This window comes from Brachycentrus maculatus, unplaced genomic scaffold, assembly GCF_059751285.1.
Source record: "Brachycentrus maculatus isolate JH-2025_06_01 unplaced genomic scaffold, ASM5975128v1 h1tg000908l, whole genome shotgun sequence".
In the NCBI taxonomy this organism is placed as follows: Eukaryota; Metazoa; Arthropoda; class Insecta; order Trichoptera; family Brachycentridae; genus Brachycentrus; species Brachycentrus maculatus.
In genome coordinates, this window is record NW_028281633.1 from 97735 (window position 1) to 123785 (window position 26051).

Here is a 26051-nt window from a genome sequence, read left to right on the forward strand (position 1 = left end):
TGATGGCGTCTAACGCAGCAGGGTTAGTGTCGTGAAAATCTGACACAGCGACTGAAATAAACTGGTTATAAACATAAGTCAACGTAATTTGTGACAGATTCATTGCAAAGGTATGTAAATATTGGAATTGTTCATTTATACTTGTGTTGTTTAAATTTTTTTAATATTTATAAAATCAGAAGCTTTTTCATAAAGATGTACAAAAATCAACAAGTAAAACTTATAGTAATCAAAATCGCTTCATTACAAACAACTTCGTAGATATATCTTTGTTATAATTTATTTACATCATTAATACAAGGAATTAGTTCAAATACAAACATATGTTTTTATTCATTTTCAAACATTATATTAAACTTATTTTCTGCGGCGATAAAAACCACAAATAATTTCACACCCTCAGTTATATTCGTCGTACGAATAGTAGGTAACTAATAGTTTTAGATTTTTACCAGATTACTATAGCAGATGAACTCAACTGGGAGCATCCAGTACAAAAGAGAATGCGAGCGCCAGAGCAGCTGCCAAAAGAATAAAGAGTGATTTCGGTCCCTCGTTGCATGACCCTTGCTGCAGTTCAGCCAGGCTTTCTGAAAAAAAATAATAGTAAAAATAATTTATTATCTAAGCTCATATGAAGATTAGACTTTATGGTGGAATTAGCTTATGAAGGAAGTGTATGTCAGGACAGACGAGTGTGGCGTTCCATTCTCTCTGCCTACCCCTGTAGAGAAAGAACACGTTGATAGTAGCACAGAGTATACCCCATTTAATGTTTACAGTGAAAAAAATTTATTTTTTCTGAAAGGACCATGTTTTTCATATTTCTAGCCCAGAGGGGTTAACAATTCAAGCTACAATTATATTTAAAGTATAGATATATTGCTTTATATTCAATGTTGACAATGTTTAATTGGAAACTGAAACGTTTTTTTTCCCTTTTAAATAAAAAACATTAAACACGTATTTACTAATGTAGAGTCAGATCTGTAATAACGTTGTAAAGTTTTCCCAGTAAATCATTTTACATACACAAATAACAAAACATTATCTTGGACGCTTAATTACGGTCATAAATAGTGTTAATTGGCCTCACTGTAATCTATTCGTACGTCGGTATAATGGTTGTAACTGCGAAAATTCTAGTTTCATGAAATAAGTTTAAATAAGAAAATCAAACAGGGCTAAAGGTTCAATCTACTAAATACGAGAGAAAATCTGGTTTGTAACACATGGTATCTTCCTAATCATTAAATTCATCAAATATATTTTTGACTCTTCTTTTGAAAACGTATCTTTTGTTTTTGAGCCATCATGACATTTCTTGATTTAAAATGTATGATATTATTGTGTTAAATATATCTGTTGTCTGATTTCTATACAGTTCTACATACATATATTTTACAGGTTATGCTTTGAGCATTTTAACCAAGTTTTGCAGATTCGCTTTAGGATTCTGGATTGACTTAGCTGAGTAAATTGAATTGATAATTATGAAAGCTCCTTTAAATCATTCATCATGTATGAAACATAGGGTTAACAATAAAACATTCAAATTTTCAAATGTTGTATATTTAGGCATTCCGGGAAAACTTCATAAGGTTTTCTGTTATATGTCCATTCGGCAGTTTAACTCAAAATTATCATTTAACATGTACATATTTTTTTCTGTTTGTAATTTATTATTTAAAGGATTAAAAATGTTAATTTATAAAAGTGGTAGCATTGGAGAGTAATTTTGGGATAGCAAGCATTGGCGAGCTAATCTTTCTTACATCATCTCTCCAGTACTAAATAATACTGTTTTTTTATTTGTGTATCTTTTTTTCGCGTCATTTTCTTCCCATTATTGTTCTCATTAAAAAAAATCGTTAATAATTTTATAAAAGTATTAAAGTTCTTACAATTCTGTGGTATGTCAACAAATCAAAGCTTAATAAGTGTTGTCTAGCCAAGCTAAAATAAGTTTTAATTAATGTTATTATCATATTATTAAGAAAAAGATGGCAAACATTATGTTTCGTTTCATTTTTAAGCTTTTGGTTTAAATTAACTAACCATCACGCTTCTTCTCCGCAGGGGTAAACAGAGATAATAGAATGCCATACTAATCTGTTTCTACAAAACAACCTTCGCTTCTTCCACATTCTTGCATCTCCTCACACATACCCGTCGATTATTCCGACGTCTGAACTGTCCACTATCAAGTGTTTGAAATACTTGATCAGCTTTAAGTTTTAAAAACCTTTTATGAAAAACCATTAATATACATATATTAGCCCACTTCTCCTTTACAATATATTTTAAAATTATTTTTCTTATCAACTACTGACTAGATTAGACTAGAAATTACCAGCAAATGGTTGGAATTTCAGTTGCAAGAAACAAATATCATTCCGAAACTTTGCATCTTCGCCAGCTGAAAATTATGTTGAATCTTGGTCAATAATCCTGCACTCTAATAGTTTTCAAAACGGCATACTAATTATGTTAGTATGACAATATAGTACAGCGGTTATACTATAAATACTTAAAACATTATAACATTTTTAATATTCTTCTTTTATTTTTCCAGTAATTTATTTGAATATATATTGATTGATGATTTATATCCTGGATACATTTTTATGAATTTATTATATACTTTACGAGGTGTATCATAATAACTATTCTAGAAACTCTTCTAGAAATTGTGATTTCGTGATTTCCTCAATAAATAATTAGTGTTATGTGTTATTAAACTTATTAAATTTTTTCCTAAAATTTGTCCTAGAACTTAATATATAATAACACAATATTTGATACTTATTTCTAATAATAAGCCACTTAGGCTCACAGAAGAAGTAAGAAATTGAAATACGAGTAATAAGTCTGAGTTGGAGTAATGGAGCCGGGAAGAAGAAAAATCGGTTAAACTTAAGACTAAACGATTCATGGATGGTGCAGAAATAATATATGGTACGGAGGCATGACCTAGGTGACATTGTCCAACACAGAAAGACCTACAGCCTGAGGATGAAGAAAGCTGACCCCAGCAGTCTACAAAGCAGTCTGCAAAGACTGAGAAGGAGTTGTAATGGAGCCAAGATGAAGAAAAGGTTGGTTTGAGTTAAGTTAAGTTACCGTTTAGGACATGCACGAGCACGGTGTAGGAGCGGTGCGGCGCGTCGGGCAGCGCGCACGTGTAGTTGCCCGCGTCGGCGGGCGCCAGGCGCGACACGCGCAGCGAGCTGTCGGCGCCGGCCGGGCCCGCCTCGGTGCGCACGCCCACGCCGCCGCGCGAGCAGTCGCGGTGCAGCGCGCGCGCGCCGTGCAGCCACCACACGCTGGCCACGGGCCGGCTGGCCGCGCCGCGCACCTCGCAGCGCAGCGCCAGCGTGGAGCCCGCCTCGTAGTACTGCTCGCGCAGCGGCGCGCCCGCCTCGTCCACGATCGCCACGTTCAGCGCTGCAACAAGGTATACTCGTTCTATAGGTGTCTGTATATTTATACCAAAAATTTTACGACGGAGACTTTGGGAGAAAGAGGTGTCGGAATATCCCAAAAGAGATGGTCCGACGACATAGTTGTTGTGGGGGTAGAAACTGGGTGCAAACAACCGACCAAATGAAATGGAAAGAAGGGGAAGAGGCCTATAACCAGCATTGAGAAGACAGAGGGCTCATGACGAAAAAGAGGAAAGTATATCCATACGTACACATAAGAGGAAGATATATACATACGTATACGTAGAGATAACCCAGATTTGGTGAACAAGTATTTGGACACACTCAAAATGTTGTAAATGAATTATGTGGTAAAATTATACGCTTATTTAATAAAAATTTAAATGATATTTTCTCGCGCTTCTCATGTGTATGATTATAATCCAGGATTCGGACCTCACATACTAATATAAGAGTTTCTGCCAAATAAGAAGCTTATTTTCATCTCACCAATAGATGTCTCTATTGAAGTTATAGTGATTCAAGAACAATGTTTCAACAATGGTTCATATTTGTAGAACTTACAAAAAAATTGCTTCTTTTGCGAATTTCTTGTTATGACGGGTGTTCGTTTAGAGAGGTTCCACTGCTTATAATTAAATACGTATTAATGTAAATAGCCTCTTTTAAGAAACATTAACTCCAAGCGTGGAGTTTATTAAAGTTTTAATATTTTACCGAACTATTCTTGTGTTCTCAATGAAGGGGTTTTAATGATCTAATTTTGTAATAGTCCTCTACTCAAGAGTAGACGAACTTACCATCACGCCGCTTTCTTGCTGGGGTAGGCAAAGAGAATAAAACACCATACCACTGTCTATGCAAACATTCTTCGCCTCTTCCACATCTCGCAAATCTTCATACATATCCGCCGATTATTTCGACTCCTGACCCGGCCGCTTTTTTTTAAGTATTTGATAAACCTGACCGTATCAAGTTTTCCTCGGTCTTCTTCTGCTTTATTTCCAACAACATTTACCTTAGTTTTTTTCTCACTCATTCGTTCCTCATGTCCAAACCATCTCAACACAACTTTCTTAATTTAATCGATAATGCTTATTATCTCAGCCTTGCAAAGCCTGATGAATGACAAAAAAGGAATGAAATATCTTAGTAAGCATCTATACGCATACCCAATACGAGTAATACATAACCTATCGGTTCTGTAAGGTATATCATACCTTACAGAAACCCTCATTTTACTTTAAACATATAATTTGTCTTTAGTATATACATTTAAATATATTTACTAAGGAATTTAACATATCAGTTACATCTAACATATCTGGTATATAACAAAACAAATTAATGTACTGTTCCGGTTACCGAATTCCCCATTTGTTAAAATACCTGGAAGAGGGACGGGAGGGAGAAAAGGGAGAAAGGGGAAAGATCAAAGCTCAAGTCAGTGACAAATTGTATGAAACGAGGACACACTACGATATCAATGTCGACTGACAATTTTGAATGACCTTTATTCATATTATAGGTGTCTCAACATAAGTTATGTAATAACTAAAGGTTTAAATCTATGTTTATATAAATATATATATATATATATATATATATATATATATATATATATATATATATATATATATATATATATATATATATATATATATATATATATATATTTATATATATATATATTTATATATATATATATATATATATATATATATATATATATATATATATATATATATATATATATATATATATATATATATATATATATATATATATATATATATATATATATATATATATATATATATATATATATATATATATTAATAAATGTGTTTTTAAAGGGAACTATTAAAATAAACAATGAATGCGGGATTAAGAAGTCAATACGCAAGTAGATACGACCGAGTAAAGACACCGTCCTCCCAATCTGCATAACCATTCGTAGGCTAAAATTCTAAGATGAATACAGATTTCAGATGCGAATGAATTTTTTTTTTTAAAATACAAACCTGAAAAGAATTTAAAAAGTTTATTGATCAAAATTTGTTTTTTAACTGTTTTATTTTCGTAAGTCAATAGTATATTTTCGGCTTTAAAAACAGTATTTTTTACAGCATCAGTTATTGAATGTGCGTTGTGGAAAATTTTCTTTCAAAGAGTGTGCATGCTTCTGGAAATGCAGGTACAGGCAGCGGCTCCTTTTTATCAATATCGACCTCTCCTGCTATCGGTTACACAAACTATTGATGGATTATATCCCATACGTTTCCGTTGAATGTAAGAAAATTGAAAAGAATGCAAAAAAAACAGACAACATGTGTCAAATATGCAGCTTAATTCGAACGATAAATGCGGTAAATGGTGATAGAGAAACGATCTATGCGGTTTAGTTCAGTATAAAATTAATTCGGGATAGAAGAAATAAACGACACATCCAGGAAAACGATTATTCGAGGAACGATAGATAGAGGTTTCACTGTATAGACATACAAATATGTGTTTTTTTTTATTTCTCCACTGATGGCGCCACAACCAGCCGTACTTCCAATTATATGAAATAAGAAATAATATGTGATAAGAATCCACCAGCATTGCATATATCCCAGTTTCAGATATTAATGCACTACGGATATTCAATAATGGGCAAAAAGGTGAACGTTTCAAAAGAGTTTAAAGTGCCAGGTCACAGGCCCCAGACTTGGTCCATATTTTTTCTTAAAAACAATTCATTTTTGATCTCAAGTTGGGACACCAGTAATATTGATATGTCCGTACATCCGTAGATTAAATAATCCCTTATCTGATAATTTGTAAATTACCATACATTCATTAGGGAATGATTGAGGGATTGATTGGCTGAGGGCGTCTTCGCAGGGATTATCTTGATCAAATTTGCCACGAAATGGGCTGTACCTCCTATACAGGAGAAAAGAGGGTTTCCGAAGAGGGTTTGAAACCAATCCCTTGGTTTCAAATAAGAGAAAAAGAATCTATAAGGTAAGAAATATTAGTGATCTTTTCACTCTAGTATTAATTCAATACTACACTAGGCGGGTACCTGAAGCGGAGGGCTTATCACCTTGCCTTCATGTAAGTAACAATCAAGGTAACACTGCGTCAATATGACGGAGTGCCCTATGCACCATCAGGTGTAGATAAGGATTTGAAAAAGGAGAATATATATGTTTTTGTATTTATAAAAATATATATATAAATATAGATTTATATATATATATACATATATATATATATATATATATATATATATATATATATATATATATATATATATATATATATATATATATATATACATATATAGATATATATATATATATATATATATATATATATATATATATATATATATATATATATATATATATATATATATATATATATATATATATATATATATATATATATATATATATATATATATATATATATATATATATATATATATATATATATATATATATATATATATATATACATTGTTAATGAAATTTTAGTCGTACTGAAATTTGACAAAACAGATGTATTATCTCAAAATCTATTTGTTCAGGCACTATTCTCGACAAACTACAAACTAAGGGTAAGTAAACGTTCCTCCATTACCCATTCCTCGCTTGATGACAAACGTTTATTAGGAATAATAATATTATTATTGTACAATAGTGGTTTGCTTAGAAATTATGCCACGCAAAATCTATTACATGTGTTTAAGTGCCTACCACAATTTCAGCCTTGCTCCTTGAAAATTAATTATTGCAATAATTTTATTTGTGGTATGAGCCCATTCTGTACTTACTAGAACCTTGGAGGTAACTGGCATCGTCATCATTCAGGAAACGTCAAAATTATATGAAATACTCGTACAAAAATAATGTATAATGTTTAGAGAGAAACCATGGAATTGGCAAAAGAAAGATGGAGGTAAACTAAATGCAGACTTTTTAATCAGGTTAAGCAGTAGAGTTTGGTAAGGATAAGGCATAGAAGGCACAAGTCGCGTTTTTATATAGAACGCAAGTAATCCAAGGTAGGCACTGTTTCTATGCCTTTATTGAATGCACGCCTCTGCCCGTAATTTACTAAAGGTCAAAAATTATAAAAAAAGGTTTACTAGAATTGCATAATGATTTAACTTCTAAGAAAATTTTGATTTTTGTAATGTGTTTGGCTAATAAGTTTCCCGACCATTATTTAAAAAAAAAAGGATAACCCGCAAAACCTCTAATTTTAGAGGCTTGTCTGCGGGTAGGATAGTAAGAATAGGGAATGTTAAATGTGAAAATGCATCTCAAACACTAAGACCAATTAAATATAAATATTTATTGAATGTATTTCACAAAATTGAACTCGCGACGCCAATTTTGTAGTCGAGCGTCTACCCAACTACGCCACGGTGCCTGCCGTTAAAATGCAATCTTTTACACGAATGTGCAATAAAACGATGTATGAAAGATGTTTGAACGGTGATATAAGGAAAGAATCCAAAGCTGAGATATGCATTATCGATAAAAATGAATGTTTGTATATTTGTAAATATGTATGTTCTCAGTAGACTTCTATACTATTCAACCGATTGCGATGAAACTTTCAAGAGTTAAAGTGTACATGTTCGTGGTGGTTTCTGTAAAACTATGAATAATTCACATAATGAAAGTTTTCATGTAAAATATCACTTCGTTTATATATCGGGTTTTTATCCAATTTCAAATTTTTAAAATCGTATCCTGTTTGATAGAAAGGAGGTATGATTTACGTTCATTAAACAGAACGCATTTTTTCCACATTGTATTTGGAACAAAACTGAATTTAAAGCAAACGTTGTAACGTTAGATTTTATAGTTTGTACTGACATTTCTTTGTAGAATTTTATTTTATATAATAAAACAACAACAATATAGATTTTCGCACATTTATTTTATTTTACCACTCTGACGATGGCGGTAACGGCGAAGCTCGGTCACTGGTCAAATAAAATAAAAATAAAATAAAAAACTGAATTATTTTTCATTTTATGAGAGGTGTGTGTTTTCTATTTTATTTCCTTTCCATTTATCACGACGAAGCCACAACAATGCTTAGCTGGATAGGTATAGCTAATGCTGGTATAAAAAACGATAATTTTTTAACTTGGCAGAGAATGACAATTTTTAAAAATGATAACAATCAATTTTCGATTCACATTTTCTTTTTACCAATGGTACCATCTTATAAAAAACTTCAGTATGAATCACTGATTCGGTTTTTTATTTGCTAAAATTATAAAATTTTAAGTCGTATAAAATACTTCTTTCTTTTTCATTACTTGAACCAGGTACCTACGCAATATAATTTCTTTACCGTTCGATCGTATATTTTTACTACACTCGAATAACGAATTAATGGCGATTGGCGTCAAACAATAGTTCATGGAGAGTTAGCCTTTTCAAGTCGTGTTTTTATTCCGTAATGATGGATTGGCCCTTGAAACAGTGAGAAGCTTATTACTCGTAAAAACGATCTCCTGAATTAATCCGTTACTTTAAGATTCTCTCTGCCATAGATAAAGTTATTTTTATCGTTTCGAAGTACCTACCTGGTTATTATATTTGTTCGTTCGAATTATGAAAATTACTTCAGGTTATTTATATTGGGGTAGGTACCTAAAACTTTTATTACAATTTTCTCAAATCCGAAATTGAATATAATTCTAGCCAAGTATGTACCTATACGATTTAGGCGAACACGACACAAAAGGAAGTAAAAAAAGTATTCTTGAACGTAGATTTTTTTTCTCCTTTATAATAAAGGGTGAATGATTTGTTTTTTTTTGTATAACTCGGTTACAATGTAGATCGGTTCGTTTTTTGGCTCATTTTATACCGTGGTGCAATCTTCCAGTCAAAATTTCGGAATTCTTCTTAAATAAAAAAAATTGTGATACTCTTTTTTAAAATAGTATCACGAAAAAAATATTTTATTTTCAATGTTGCGTATTAGGTAGACTGACTTTATAACCGAATTTACGTAGATTGCATACATAAATCAGTTATCATTATAAAAAAAATATATATTTTATCAGCATTTCTTCACAAGTCTTAAAATATCAAAATACATCGTAATGTAGATAACTTCCATCACGCCGCTTCCTCGCAGGGATAGGCAAAGAAAATAGAATGCCAAAACACTCTGTATTTGTAAACATTCTTCGCCTCTTCCACATTCATGCGTTTCTCATTCGTACACACATACATGCCGATTATTTCGACTTCTAACCTGATCGCTTTCAAGCATTTGACATACATGTTCATGGCAAGTTTTTCTCGGTCTTCCTCAGTTCTTTTTTCCAATTACATTTGTCTCATAAGTTTGTTTTACCGTTCTTCCCTTATTCATTTTTTCGACATGCCTAAACCAACTCAACACAACTTTTCTAATTTTATAGACAATGCTTATCTCAGTTTTGCATTCTTTCCTTATTTCACCATTTAATAATCTATCAAACATCGCTTTGCTGCACATTCGTCTGAGAGATCGTATTTTTGATGCATTTAATCAACTTTGATCACATTCATAACGTGGTTTTTTTTTAATAAAATAAGGGACACTTTTAGGTATTATTTGAGAAATAATTAAGGCAAAACGAGAATATATTTATTTCTATTAGGATGGGGAGGCTTTTTAATTAAAACGTTATCTTTTTAATAGGATAATCTGATAACTTCTACAAAAGTGACTTATCTTAAGAGTTTAAAAATGATTCATTTTATAAATAATAAAATTAGGTAATGGGCGCAAGACACGAGCGATTGAATTAAACAACTGAACTTAATCACGATTATATAAACTTTTAAGACTCCATAGCATTTTGCGAATTTAATTTATTTGATCAGTCACTAGGTTTTGTCGTTACCAACATTATCAGACGTATAAAATCTATATGACATTCTTCAAACAAGTCGTTACTAAAGCTTATGATTTGTTTGAAATAATAAAAAAACATTTTAAAATTAAAATGTAACTTTGTTTCAAAATCACTATTATAGTGAAAATATTTAAAAATAATAATTTTAAATTTATTTATAATAATTATAAAATGGAAAATAACAAAGTTAGTGCTTCAAATATAAAATATTTTAAAAAATTAGTTGGAAAGAAATATGAACCAAAAACTTTTTACGAATCATATCCCCTTTGGGTGACTGAGTAAAATCTAACCATTAGTACACCCCTCATACGCACATTTCAGAACAGAAAAGCAAAATATTCAAGTACCAAATTTAAACATTTTTCACCTACATAAATTATTCTTGTTGTAAAAATTGATTTTTTTGAATTACCTAACGTCCAAGTGACTCTGAAATCTAGCTACGGCTTATGCAACACCGTTTATCATGTCCCTACTCAGGCTTCAACTTTAAAAGTTTCATAGCCTATGCCTACTTGTGAGTGGATTTACTCTTTATGTTTAAAGTTACTATAATTTCATGTAATTCATGAGTGAAAATTCTAGGCAAAAACACTCGCTATCTCGCTAGAGGCATGAGTTTATACATTTCAAAGATTCTAAGTTAGCAGTGAAGTTACTTAGGTGTATGATTTGTAAAAATTGATCGGTTAATTTGGGTCTTTAAAGATCTCTCTCATACTCTTTCCTTCTCTCTCTCTCTCTCTCTATTACATTTCTACATCGCGAACTGTCTCCATTTCTCGTAATCCTTGATATTGTTATGGTCGACATCCAATAAGGCTCCAGTCATGCCTCGACTATGGCGGTTCGTTTGATTGGACATCGGCCTCTTGACATTCCCATTCGTCCTTGTACATTTCCAATGATTTCTTACTTGTCTCTTTCCTTTATACTCAAACATTATTTTCCTACATATTGCTGAGAAAAAAAACTTCTCACCTTTATGAGATGCCATTCTTATCATTCTTATCATCTTCTTTTGTACAGGAAACTCGAACTCTTGAACTTCCCTGTTGATATTACAATTCTCATTTTCGTAAGAATTTTTAGTACAAATTTCAAAGGCAAATAATCTTCTCGAATTTCTTCGTTTTATTAATTTTCAAATAAAACTTTTTACTCCGGTCTATTAAACTGCCTATTGAGGGGGGTAATTTTATTAATTAATTTCACATTTTCAAGAATTTCATTTACGCTTATTGCTTCTCGAATTTTTCCGTTATTATCTCCAATCTCGACTGAATTTATAAATAATAATTGACAAAATTTTCACAATTGATATTATCTTTAAGAATCAAGATATGCAATGATTTTTTAAGATATATTTCAAGTATTGTATTGATATCTCAAAAAGGATGAAGTCTATTTGAGGTGGGACTATCGGGGTCTAGGCATTTACAAGGCTTACGAATTGTCATTGAACTATTTTTGGTGATCACTTTATACATTGTGTAATATTCACCATTGCACACATGTTTAAAAAACACATTATTTAGATTTCGAATGTTCAACTACACTTTACTTCGTCGGCTACAACTGTGGTTGAAATAAAAGCCACACTCGTAACACTGCAAATAAAAATTAGTCTAACAAACATGTACAATAAAATTTGAAAATCATATTTTCAGGCTAAAAATATCTTTTCAGTGTCCTAGAATTTAAGGTATTTCATGAAGAATTGTACATATTTTTCCTGAAGGTTTTAAGAATGACATACTATTTTTTGACATCTCATCAAAGATGAAGAAGAATATGGAAGTCTGGGTATTTATGAGGCTGACGACCGTCATAGGCTGGTTTAAGTGATCACTTTACACACGTGTTACATTCACCAATTCTACTCATTGTTGACATCCACACTATTAAAATTCTTGGAAGTTCTATATAAATGAACCAATTTAGAAACCTTGTTCTTGAATCACTAGAACTTCACTAGAGACATCTATTGGTGAGATGTAAAGAAGCTTTTTTATTAGTATGTGAGGTCCGAATCCTGAATATGAATAAAAAAATAACTCCTGTAATTGGAGATCATCCAGATTTTGTGAACAAGTATTTGGATACACTCAAAACGTTGTAAAGAAAGACATGTTATTTCACAGTTGACTTACTATTGACGTGAAGGTAGACGCTGATGACTCTGGGAGGGTGTGTGCTGAGCTGGCACTCGTACAGCCCCTCGTCGGAGCGGTTGGCGTCCCTCAGCTGCAGCCTCCAGTTGCCCGGGTAGCGGAACTGCACCGTGTACCGAGAGTCTCCCGTGTACGTTTGGGCGCCGACTGTCAGCAAGAGCGGCGTCTCGCCCACTTTACGCCTCACCCAAGATACCTACAGAAGAAAATCAAATAAATCCTCAATTCAATGAGCATAACGATTCCAAATTAAATAATATTTTAGTTACTATACAGACCTGAATGATGGAAGTTTAACTTCTGAAACATGTGGTCTATAATAAAACTCAAGTGGTAAAAAACAAGTGTTTTCTTTAATCATTGATTCCAAATAAACATTTATAAAACATTTTAGTGTGTCCAAAATTATATTATTTATTAAATCGCCATTAACTTTGTGGAATGACATGATTATTTTATTAAAATTAAACACTTGAATCTACCACTTTAATGAGTTTTATTTATATTTACGACTAGTTTCGAAAACTACAGATGTTTTCATCTTCTGGTACAAAAATTTTTATTTTTTTTATTTTTAATTTGTACCAGAAGATAAAAACATCTGTCGTTTTCGAAATTAGTCGTAAATATAAATAAAACTCATTAAAGTAGTATATTCAAATGTTTATTTTTAATAAAATGTCCAAAATTAGTTGACAAATGTAGGTTTCTCCATTAAGTAGGTATTGTACAATTTAAATATAACTTTGTTTTTAAATCACCATAAACATTTAATATAACTTAAAAATAATGTCTACCGGTTAGCTTTGAAACCGGTAGACATTATAATTAAGTCATAAGAAAATATTTTTAGTGATTTAAAAACAAAGTTTTTTAAGTTATGAAATGGAAAATCACAAAGTTATTGCTTCAAATATGAATTATATTTATATAACATTTAAGGACAAATTTTATCCACCTCCGTAGTGTAATGGTCAGCACGCTCGGCTACCGTTCTGGAGGATCCAGGTTCGATTCCCAGGGCGGGTAAAATAAATATTGAGTGATTTTTCACTGTAATATTTATTCAATATTACCCTGGACTGGTACCTGAAGCGGAGGGCTGATCACCTTTCTTTCATGTGTAAACGATCAAGATAACACTGCGTTTATATGACGCAGTGCCCTATGCACCATTGGGGTGCGGATAAGGGTTGTATTATTATTTATTATTAACATTGAAGTGTGTCCAAATACTAGTGAGTTACCAAAGCTAATGAGTACATTTTTGATATCTCAACATAAATGTCTAATATGGAAAATAACCTCTCGTTTAATACAATGTCATTAATTGTATAATATAATTAAGTGGAGAAATTAAGATTCACGAATTAGTATTTTATACACTGAAAATGTTGTTAGTAAAATAAATGTCAAAGCATAAGCTGCATAAAAATTCAGTTTTTTAGGCGTTTTCTAGTATGTAAAATAATCCGAGTTCGAATTTTGCAAAGGAATAAATGAGTCTAACGTATAAAAAATTTGAAATCTGAATACAGATGAAGAAGAATATGGAATTCTGGGCATTTACAAGGCTTACGACCATCAAAGGCTGATTTAAGTGATCACTTTACACACTTATAACATTCAACAATTCTACTCATGATTGACAACCACACTTCTCAAATTCTTGGAAGTTTTATAAGTTATTAATATATTAATTTTCCACCTTCAAAATTAGTACGAAAACCTGTACAGAAATTTCGGGAAATACCTTGAAATAATCATTAAAGTTTGAATATTATTCATGATTTGCTCATGGTCTGAAGATAAAATATTTATTTTTCATCAGAAAAAGTATGTGCTATTTTAGACATCAGACGAACTGGCATTCCATTTTATATTCAAGAATTTCTTTCCAATTTACATCCCAACAATTAATTTATACGACACGTGTTTCAATTCGTACCGCAGAATTTTCTTACTCCTCATGTGATTATATTGAAAGTTGTCCCACCGCATGCCCAGATCTGATCATCTAGGCTTCCTGACAGATCTGCTCTTGCTAAGCATTTTTTTTAAACTAAGTTGCGAAATTTATTGAAAATGTGAAACAATATAAAATTGTCTCCCGATTTTACTGTGAATTTACATTTAAAAGCTTTCAATATACCTGTCACTGCCAATCTAAATAAATACAAGATTGTAAGTCTATCACCAAATTTTCTAGAAGTTCCTCAGTGTAGGCAGTGAAATTGATTAGTGTTTAGTTCAATTAGTCAGCTAGATCCGATTACGACTCGACGTTGGCCGGTACACAGACGCCCACAACCCCGACCAGCACGGCAGACAGACACGAAACAGTGCAAAGACATTTACAGAAAATGGTCAATCATCGCATTCCCACTCAACCATTATTCATTGACACTATTTCGGATCCCTTTCACACGTAACTACACATATATATATATATACGTATACACACATACACATATATGTGATTACTAAATAATCTAAATTATAATGTTACAGATGTGAGATGATTTGAGATAAAAGGGGGTTAGTTTGGAGGTATAGTAAGGTGGTAGGACAATTTTGAATTATTCTTTTAAAACATTTGGATGTGTTTTTTGGGGATATGTCAGGTACCTACATTTATTAAAAAAGATCACGAGCCGAATGTAATTTGTTCAGCGAAAATAATGAAATTATTAGGAAAATTTGATTGCCTGGACATGCCAGAGCATCGATTGCCCTACCCTGGAAATATCGCTAAATACCATATACATGAGTGTTGTTTCGATAGCCCCGAGGTCTTCTGTCACCATGTTTTCATTGTTGATAAAACACCCTTTACACGTATATCGTAGTCGTACAGGAGAAAGTGACCAACTGACAAAACGTAAAATGTTCAGGAGGGCCATTTAAGTCACTTTTACTTGGCAAGAAAATAAATATCAATGCAGTTAGTCATTTTTTATGCTTCCAATATATTATACTTCATGTTTAAAATCCTTTGGGATTTTTTCTGGGCAATATTAAGCTAGTAATATATCAAATAGTCAATGATCACGTTTTTGTAAAACAATGCACTTGGTCACTTTCTCTTGTATGACTACGATATGACAGCGTAATTTATAATTTTTATCAAATTTAATGACTTTGAAATAAGTCTGGAGGTTGCATTTTTTCCTGGCATTATTTAGGCTAGCTTTTTCTTAGTTTCTCTTTTGTACGAGTATTCTGTATTTTGTATTTAATAAATACAAATAAATATTGACTTTTTATTGAGAATAAACACTGTATAATATAAAAAATAATAATAAAATATCAACATTTTGTCCGCCTTTATGAAATAGTGTTACGTATTTATTCCTTATTTAATATTTACTTTTTTACAAAAATGTTAGTAAAAATTATTAACCGCAAATTAAATGCTTTGAATATTAATAATATGAAGAATGTAATATTTTTTTTGTGTATTCTAGAAGACTATATATATATATATATATATATATATATATATATATATATATATATATATATATATATATATATATATATATATATATATATATATATATATATATATATATATATATATATATATATATATATATATATATATATATATATATATATATATATATATATAAAAAAAGTGGAAAAGCTAAAAATATTGGTTTTAATCTAAAAATAAATTAAAAATGCAATTCCATCACGAAGTGTCAGTGGATAATATAAATCTATATATATATATATATATATATATATATATATATATATATATATATATATATATATATATATATATATATATATATATATATATATATATATATATATATATATATATATATATATATATATATATATATATATATATATACATATACATATATATATATATATATATATATTTATATATGTAAATACACAAATATATACATTATACTCGCATGTTTAATAATTCCAAGACCATTGCATACATACGAGATCCAAAAATTAATGTGATATGGATGTCCAATGGTAAAATGGTGAATATTACACAAGTGTATATATTCTCTTAAGCCAGCCAAATGCCAAGTTGTCAGCTCTGGAATGCTCAGACATCCATCTTCTTTTAAGTACAACAAAAGATTATTCATCTCAATTCGAGACACCTATAACATTCCATCTTCATTTTCTTAACTACCCCCTAAATGTAGTTTTCATGCGTATTATATTACACCATATTAACATATGTTTATACCACTAAACTTTGAGCATTAGTATACGGATGTTGGTTTAACATTATAGAGTTTCGTATTACACTCACTTCTGAAAGAGTTTATCCACTTCATCAGACGCAGGCTGTTTCTGAGTGGACCATTAATACACACGATAGGGCAATCACGAGCAGTTCCGGTCAATATTATAAACGCGGGAGTACCTTCATATATGTAAGTGCCTACGGCTCAACCCGTAATGATTTGATTCCGGAATATTTAGAATTTTAACGTATATAATAAATGTATGTTTAAAATTCTCGTGTATTTTTTGCGAGTTTAAAAATATGTTTAACCCGTGATTGAGAGGAAAACATGCAAAACATAAATTCACATTAATTAAAAATAGTTAAAAAGGGGTGAATAAAAGCAGAATATATTTTTTTTAATTTCAAGTAATAAATTTCTAGGTTTGAAATATTTAATGTTAAAAAACGTTAACATTTACTTTCGCCATTAGCTAACTAACTAACTAGCTGTCACGCCGCTTCACCGCAGGGGTAGTTAGAGAGAATAGAACGCCACACCACTTTGTCTTTGCAAACATTCTTTGCCTCTTCCACGTTCATGCATCTTCTCACACATGATTTTTTTTTGATTTTGTCAACCCTTAACCTGTGCGCTAGCAATTAATATACATTTAAAAATAAAAATAAAATATTACATAAAATTTAAAATTTAAATATATAAAAATTTAAAAATAATTTCAATGATATCATTTCGTAATTTTTCTGGACCTCAATTTCTCACGTACCTTTTCAGGATAATATTAATAAATATTAAAGTTAAAAAAAAAAACACTACGCGGTCTTGTATACAAATAATGTACGTTGGTAAATATAACAATACAGTGATCGATTGACACAAATCGTTTTCCCAAAAATATCCTAATATCCAATCATATCACCTCACCATTAAATTTCATTAATATTATAATTAGGGTTAAGAGAGTAATTGATTTGACGGATAAATCTTAATATCTCTATAAAAGTTTTTCCATCAGAACTTTTAGGCTGAATATTATTTATATCAATCAAAAATGGGGGGATTATATTATAAGATGGCGTGGATAGAAATTTGAATAAGTAAATTACACCGTCATTAACGCTTTGGGTTTTAATTTAAATATTAATTAAACATTTAACAAATAGTAAGTTTTATCTTGAGCTTATACTTCAGTTTTATCAGATTGTCTAATTATAACGACTTTATCTCAAAGATATTTAAAAAGTTGTTATCTACATATTTAAATATAACCTTATAAAAATAGTAGTACAACACACTCTTTCAGTATGAGAAATATGATGTGTACCAACAAATACACATACAGTGGAACCCCTCATAATGAGCATTATTCGTTCTGGAATCTTACTCGTTAAGCAAAACACTCGTTACGTGAAACATTATTTGTTTAACTGGCGCAGAAATCCCGGCTCACAAGTTAATGTCGTGAAAAGGGGACATACCTTTTTCTGTAACTCGCTATGCGAAATTTCGCTCGTCAAAGGAGCAATTTTTTCCTTTTTTTTGCTCGCTATGCGAATTACTCGTTATGGGATAAAGATTCCAAGATTCCACTGTACGTCTGACCAACAAAGGGTTACGTAAGACCTCGCAAATGGCTGGCTTAAGTGTTCACATTATACACAAGTGTAACGCTCACTATTATATATGTATTTTTGTGTGTGTGTGTGTGTGTGTGTATATATATATACATATATATATATATATATATATATATATATATATATATATATATATATATATATATATATATATATATATATATATATATATATATATATATATATATATATATATATATATATATATATATATATATATATATATATATATATTTATATATACATGTATATATATATATATATATATATATATATATATATATATATATATATATATATATATATATATATATATATATATATATATATATATATATATATATATATATATATATATATATATATATATATATATATATATATATATATAAATATATATATATATATATATATATATATATATATATATATATATATATATATATATATATATATATATATATATATATATATATATATATATATATATTTATACATATTTATTTATTTATTTATTTATAAAATAATGAGAATTTAGTTACATTGCCGCTATAGGATAAAATCTGTTGTTCAGAAGAAACAAGAAAAATTAACATGTGCATACAAATTTAACAAAAAAAATCGAACCGCTAACTTTTCAATAAAATAATTTACCAAATATTAAAATTCGTAGTATTTATGGATTTGGCATTTACTTTGTGAAATGACAAGTAGATTTTTTTTAAAACACTCGTATAATACAACTTATAACTTATTATTATTAACTTGAGTTTATTTCATTACACACGACAAGTTCCGAAAACTACAAATGTTTTCATCTACAGGTGAAAACATCTGTAGTTTTTTCACAACATTTTGAGTGTGTCCAAATACTTGTTCACAAAATCTGGATTATCTCCAATTACAGGAGTTATTTTCATATTATTTTTTGACATCTCATCAAAGATGAAGAAGAATATGGAAGTCTGGGCATTTACGGGGCTGACGACTGTCATCGGGTGGCTTAAGTGATCACTTTACACACGTGTAACATTCACCAATTCTACCCATTATTGACAACCAAATCTGTAATTTTTGATACTAAACAAGTGTTAATATCTTAATAATCGTAATTTGTAGTGGATAGCAACCGTTTACAGAAATAAAGTCAAAACACATATTTAAAACCTACATCACGATTTGTTTATTTAACCGTTTTGGTGATAAAAAGTTTTTAAAATTTAGTCATTTATTAACTGAATAATCGGTCATTAGTATATCTCGTTCTTTCATCGTAAGCTATCCATTACGCTAATTAATCAAAGTGTGTATACACTATCTATAAAATTTATTGTACTCGTTTGTTTGATAAGAAATAAAAGCTCAGTAAAGTTTTGAGCTTATAATTAAGAAAAAAGCTCAACAGTACGAGAAACTGGCAGAATCCATTGTATTAAAACAAAGAAGTTTTAGCTTTCTAAGCACGCAGGTAATGAAAATTACTTGGAAAACTTTCTTAATTAATCAAGGAAAAGCGATCTGCGGGCAACTGCAATGAGATCACCCCAATTACCCGGACATAGTCTCCAATAAGGTCTCAGAAATAATGTGTGCCATATAAATAAGATACCGTCGATATCTTGTTATTTTCTATGTTTCATTTATCTTGTTACACTTAAGGACTTACACACAATTATATATTTATTATTATTATTATAACCCTTATCAGCACCCAATGGTGCATAGGGCACAGCATCGAATTGACGCAGTGTTGTCTTGATCATTACTTACATGAAGGCAAGGTGATCACTCTTATGCTTCAGGAACCAGTCTAGGGTAATATTAAATAAATATTATAGTGTAAAATCACTCATATTTATTTTCACCCCCCCTGGGAATCGAACCCGGGACATCCAGTGCGGTAGCTAAACACGCTGACCATTACACCACGGAGGCGGACAAAATATATATTTTATAAAAATATATATTTAAAATCATAAATCATTCATTTGCATCTGGCTGCGCTGAGAGCCGGTCGTCACTACACTCCCGATTTTTTTTTAGAAAACGTGTTTTTTTGTTTTTAAATATTTATTGAAAAATATCATTTCAAATTATAAAACTCTTAAACTTTTAATAACCATTTTTTTGTCAAAACTTTACGTTTATTTGAAAGAAAAACTTATTTTTTCAATAAAAAAAGCCATGTTTTAAGAAAAAAAATTGTTGATCTTCAAATGAAAACTTATTTCACTCTCTTGCACAAAATAATTGTATTTATTTAATTTGATTTATTTCGCATTTTGTTGAATTATTTTCACACATTTCAAAGCTCCAATTTTCATATTTTAAAGCATATGAAAAAAATAGAGTTTTCTTATACCAGAAAAAAAATATTATACTGGCCAACATTTTATAACTGACGGTTAAGAAAACAAATTCATAATACATATATTGTTTCTACGGAGACAACTCTTTGTCATTTTCCTTACTTTTGGTGTATGTACGTTACGTAAAGTTCAAAGCATGCGGATATTTCAATCATTGATAATAGCTTTTCAGTGATTGAAAAACCCAAACTCAATGTAACGAAAAACAAAACCACAAGAAAATACTATCGATTTGACCTACAAAGAGAGAACTTGAGACAGAAGAAACAAACGATCTTAGTTTATTTTATTTTGTTTATACCTACATTTTCGTAATTATTTTGAGTGTGTCCAAATACTTGTTCACAAATATTAAAGTTTCTGCTAAGTAATACAGCTTCTTTTCATCTCACCAAAAGATGTCTCTAGTAAAGTTCTAGTGATTCAAGAACAATGTTTCGAAATTGGTTCATATATATAGAACTTTCAAGAATTTGAGTAGTGTGGTTGTCAATAATCGGTAGAATTGGCGAATGATACATGTGTGTAAAGTGATCACTTAAACCAGCCTATGACGGTCGTCAGCCCCATTAATGCCCAGACTTCCATGTTCTTCTTCATCTTTGATGAGATGACAAAAAAATAACATGAAAATAACTCCTGAAATTGGAGATAATCCAGATTTTGTGAACAAGTTTTTGGACACACTCAAATTGTGGAAAATAATAATAGAAAATAATAATAAAAATAAATACAAATTTTCATAGTTTAAATGCGTTTAGCCTTATCATTTTAGAAATTTTTACCGCAATTCTAGTTATAGGTTCAGAAAGAAGGGTGGATACTTGGGTGGGGAGTTGGATTCCACTCGCCTATTTTAAATATCTCTTTCAGTGCAGAACATTTTGAGTATGGTCAAATATTTGCTCACAAATGTGGGTTTCTCTACTTAAGAGTAATTTTAGATTGTTGCCATGTCAACAAAGATGAAGAAGAATTTGGAAGTCTGGGTATTTACAGTGCTTACGACCTGTCATAGCCTGGTTAAGTGATTACTTTGCACATGTGTAACATACACCATTCTACTCAAATTTTTGGTGATACTGCGTAATTGGAGGGCATGCATGACTAGATGTATGGATGTGAGGGAAGCGAGGTGTTTATGTCATACAGAAAAGAGTAACATTCCATCCTCTCTGCCTACCTGTAGTAGTAGTAATTGTACTTATATGATTCATCTTATGACGTTCCCTTATATGTCTCCTTTCGTGGATATTTTCAGAGTTTTAAAAAATACTTGATTAGATTGCCATTTAAATTATTACTTTTTCATGACTATTTCATTTAAAAAGCGTCACTTTTATATCGAAAACCAATTATTTGTTTTAAAATTTTCAAATGAAAACAAACTCTCCAGCTCCAAAAGTTGAATACTTTCACACAAAAATTATCATGGGCACAAAACATCGATCTAGGTAGGTACTCGTACGAGCTGCTGTTTACATTGAACCGACAAAATTAAATTTTAATTAATGAGCTGTCTTACGCAATTCACGCAAAACGAATTTATTAATAAAATAATTAACGTAGAGTTAACGGGTTAGGAGAGGGAGCATGGCTTTTTTACTCCGTAATAATATCTAAACACACATTTTACATCCTTGAGTCCTCAGCCTCTTTTACTACCTACATTTTTGTAAATGTATTTTTATATTCAACGATAAGTTATTATTAATTAACGATTTTACGTATGATCAAACGTTTTCTTGTCATTTGTAAACGATATAGTTGACATTTTTTATTTAAAATTTGCTTGGTGAATATCACTTTTTACCACTGACATTTTTATGGAAAAAAACCAGTATTTAATTTAACAAGTTCTACAAGTCATTCCACAAAGTAAATGCCGAATTGATAATTATTATCAGTATATATATATATATATATATATATATATATATATATATATATATATATATATATATATATATATATATATATATATATATATATATATATATTGTATATATATATATATATATATATATATATATATATATATATATATATATATATATATATATATATTTATATATATATATATATATATATATATATATATATATATATTTATATATATATATATATATATATATATATATATATATATATATATATATATATATATATATATATATATATATATATATATATATATATATATATATATATATATATGTATATATGTATATATGTATATATGTATATATATATATATATATATGTATATATGTAAATATGTATATATGTATATATGTATATATATATATATATATATAAATATATATATATATATATATATATATATATACATATATATATATATATATATATATATATATATATATATATATATATATATATATATATATATATATAGAGGAAACATTCAAAAAATAACAACTTTTAAACATATTTCAAACATTTTTATGCTAAAACTATGTACAAGACTCAAAACACACCTACTTAAACCTTACACATGGGTACATCTTTTTGTCAAAAATACATTTATAAGTTTGCAATAAAGTTGTACAATCTGCTTCAATTATCTTTAAAGTTCATCTTTTACTTAATCACCATCACGACGCTTCTCTTCAAGGGTAAGCAGAGACTATCGTCTCTATCGAACGCCACACCGTTGATTATACCTGCCTATCCCTTTTTAAAGTACTTAAAGTTCTTTTCTTGAATGTTTTCGCAGATACTTTGTGGCACATTGGTAAGGGAAGGGTAACTAATAATGAGTATTTCAATGTTTTAGAATTTAGTACATATACCCTGATGATGACAAGGTTCTTTTCAAAACCGGTTGGATAAAGTGTACCAATAAAAAAGTGGTTAAAACAAAGTTGTTTAACCACTTTTAAGCTTAAAGTTCTTAATCATACTAAGTTTTAATAGGTCTCCTAAATTTTTGTCAAATTTTCCAGTTATTGAGGAGAAATTAATTTTTAATTAGGAGTATCAAAGGTTAAAAAAGTATCGTAGTTATCACTCCGAAAAAGAAGCATAATTTGTTAGCAAAGCCTTTGAATGAGATAAAATAACATTTAATGTGTGAGCTCTTGATGAAAAACACTACTGTAGCCCACGCGCAAAGCCGTGTTCTTCACCTCTAGGGAATACTTTTTTACCTTTAACTAAATTATTTTCAGTTCTATCCTCTGTCAATGCGTAATGTAACGTAATGTTTGCATTTCACTCTCTGACCGCAGAACAATTTCTTGTAATTTCAGATGAAATTGGATTTCATTCGACAAAACGATGAAATTGAATAAATAAAATTTCAAAAAACACGCGACTCATAAGGGAGGTTAACCTTTTATTATTTAAAAGGAGGTTGTAGAAATATTGAGAAAATTGCTCTTGTTGAATTAAAATATACATATTTACGAATATAGAGTAACGAAAATAGTATTTATTTTAAGCAATTATTTAGAAATACTGGATTTTCTAGCAAATATTTTTTTTCGATTATACTGAAGTTAAAGTTCCTGATATCCTAAATATCAATACATCTCATGTAGTAGATTTATGCTGCTTGTTGCAAGTATATTTTTTTAAAGGGATTAGTATACTTTCGCAGTAACTTGTCTTACACTAGCTTTTACGAGCATGGGTATGTAATTCCTAGCTCCCTCCTGGTCATCATTGTTATGTTGACTTCCTTATCTACTATTCTACCTTCGTTTCGTTTAGCAAAAATTTAATTGATTCTGAACTACTTCATTGAACGTTGTGTGTATCCTAACTTACATATTTCACTTCCGCATCCCATAATTAAAAGCGCAGGACAGAAAATTTGCTTTCATTTAATGAATTATAAGATGCACTCCATGAGGTGCAGGTAAGGAAGAACGAGGCCCCCATTTCAGCTTCCAAAGACATTAACTGGAGGCGTGTTGCAGAAGCCTGGGTGAGGACCTATCCGACATCGAATCCATGCTTGTTCATAAGGAACTCTCGCAAGAAGTGGTTTCATATACATTAAAAATAGTAAAGAACACTGGTACCAAGCTAGGTCAAAAAATGCCGAATCTTCTTCTCGAGGAACGAAAGGGCTGTTGACGACAGTCAACAGTCCAAATGCTGAGAAGTTCCTATTGGCTCACACTAGTTTATCCTTCCTGTTCCCAACACTGATTAAAATAATACATGTTCTTAGCTAGACGAAACAAAAACCCACTTAATTATCTTTAGACTTCGTGCATAATAAGCAAGGTAAATAGTAAATGCAACTCCTATCTAAAAAAAATCAGGACAGAAAAATTACTTTAATAAATAATACTGAATGATCTATGCATCATTTGTGTGGGCACAGGGGTCAGAAAATACCCCATCGAATCCAAGTAAGGGTAAATGAACTAGGAAATAATCAAGAACACTCACCGTTTTATCTCTGAGCAAACTGACTCTGCAGTCCATGATGGCTGTGTCGCCAGCTTGGACCACGAGGGTCGAGTTGTAGCCAACTTGAGCATCTTCGAACCTTGGTCCATACCGTCCTTCGTGCTCGTGTTTCGTCCCCTGCCACGACTTGGGACCCCTGTTACTGATCACCACACTAGGCCGCGTGGCCGCCACATCGGCATTGACGACCATCACAAAACTAGCGTTCGACCGATTGTTTATTCCACTATCTACATCACTGCTCTGACTATTGCTTCCTAAGATAGTTAATAAATTATTTTTAGTAACTTTTAATTCACTAATTGTCGTGTTCGTGGAGGGGTCGGGTGTAGGGGTTTCCAGCTGAGGGACTTTGAAAGATTTGTTGATGTCGACTGTCTGGTTTCCGAGCCGAAGGAAGTGGGGGATCCTTGTTGTTTGGTAGTATATTGTCGACTCGGTGAAGTAATCACTCTCTGTGGTGACATCTCTAGATGGATTGTGTGTAGTTGTGGTATCTGTTGCCATCGTCTGATTGGTGACATCTGGAACAAATATAAAATACAATTATTTTTGGTAATTATTGTATCCTTTGACTCATATCTACAATTAGCCCAATAAAATATTGGGTACCGTATCCCATCAAACGTCATTTATTGAATTATATATATACAAAGCGATCGTCCTGTGCACTAAGTCTGAGAAAGATGAAGGATATATTAAAGAAATAAAGAACTTCAGAGTATTTTGAACTTAGAGTTAAGGAAATTACTGTTTTATGAGAAAGGAAATCGAGGACTTATAAGACGTACAAAACAAATGGCT

General features: G+C 30.5%; 2 protein-coding genes across 2 annotated transcripts; both read right to left on the reverse strand.

Moving 5' to 3' along the window:
• Positions 1 to 474: 474 nt before the first annotated feature.
• LOC148299883 (zwei Ig domain protein zig-8-like) lies at positions 475 to 15364 on the reverse strand. The gene is made up of 4 exons (XM_088275537.1): positions 15317 to 15364; positions 12537 to 12753; positions 3124 to 3447; positions 475 to 590 (listed from the first exon to the last, which is right to left on the reverse strand). The coding sequence occupies exons 1-4, from the start codon at positions 15362 to 15364 to the stop codon at positions 475 to 477; spliced, it is 705 nt and encodes a 234-aa protein (XP_088131663.1).
• A 9253-nt stretch (positions 15365 to 24617) lies between these two features.
• Positions 24618 to 25771, reverse strand: LOC148299884 (uncharacterized; the record flags this gene model as incomplete). Its single annotated transcript, XM_088275538.1, has 2 exons — positions 24618 to 24761; positions 25227 to 25771. Coding segments are annotated over 2 exons (689 nt in total), but the record flags the coding sequence as incomplete, so codon positions are not given.
• Positions 25772 to 26051: the final 280 nt, after the last annotated feature.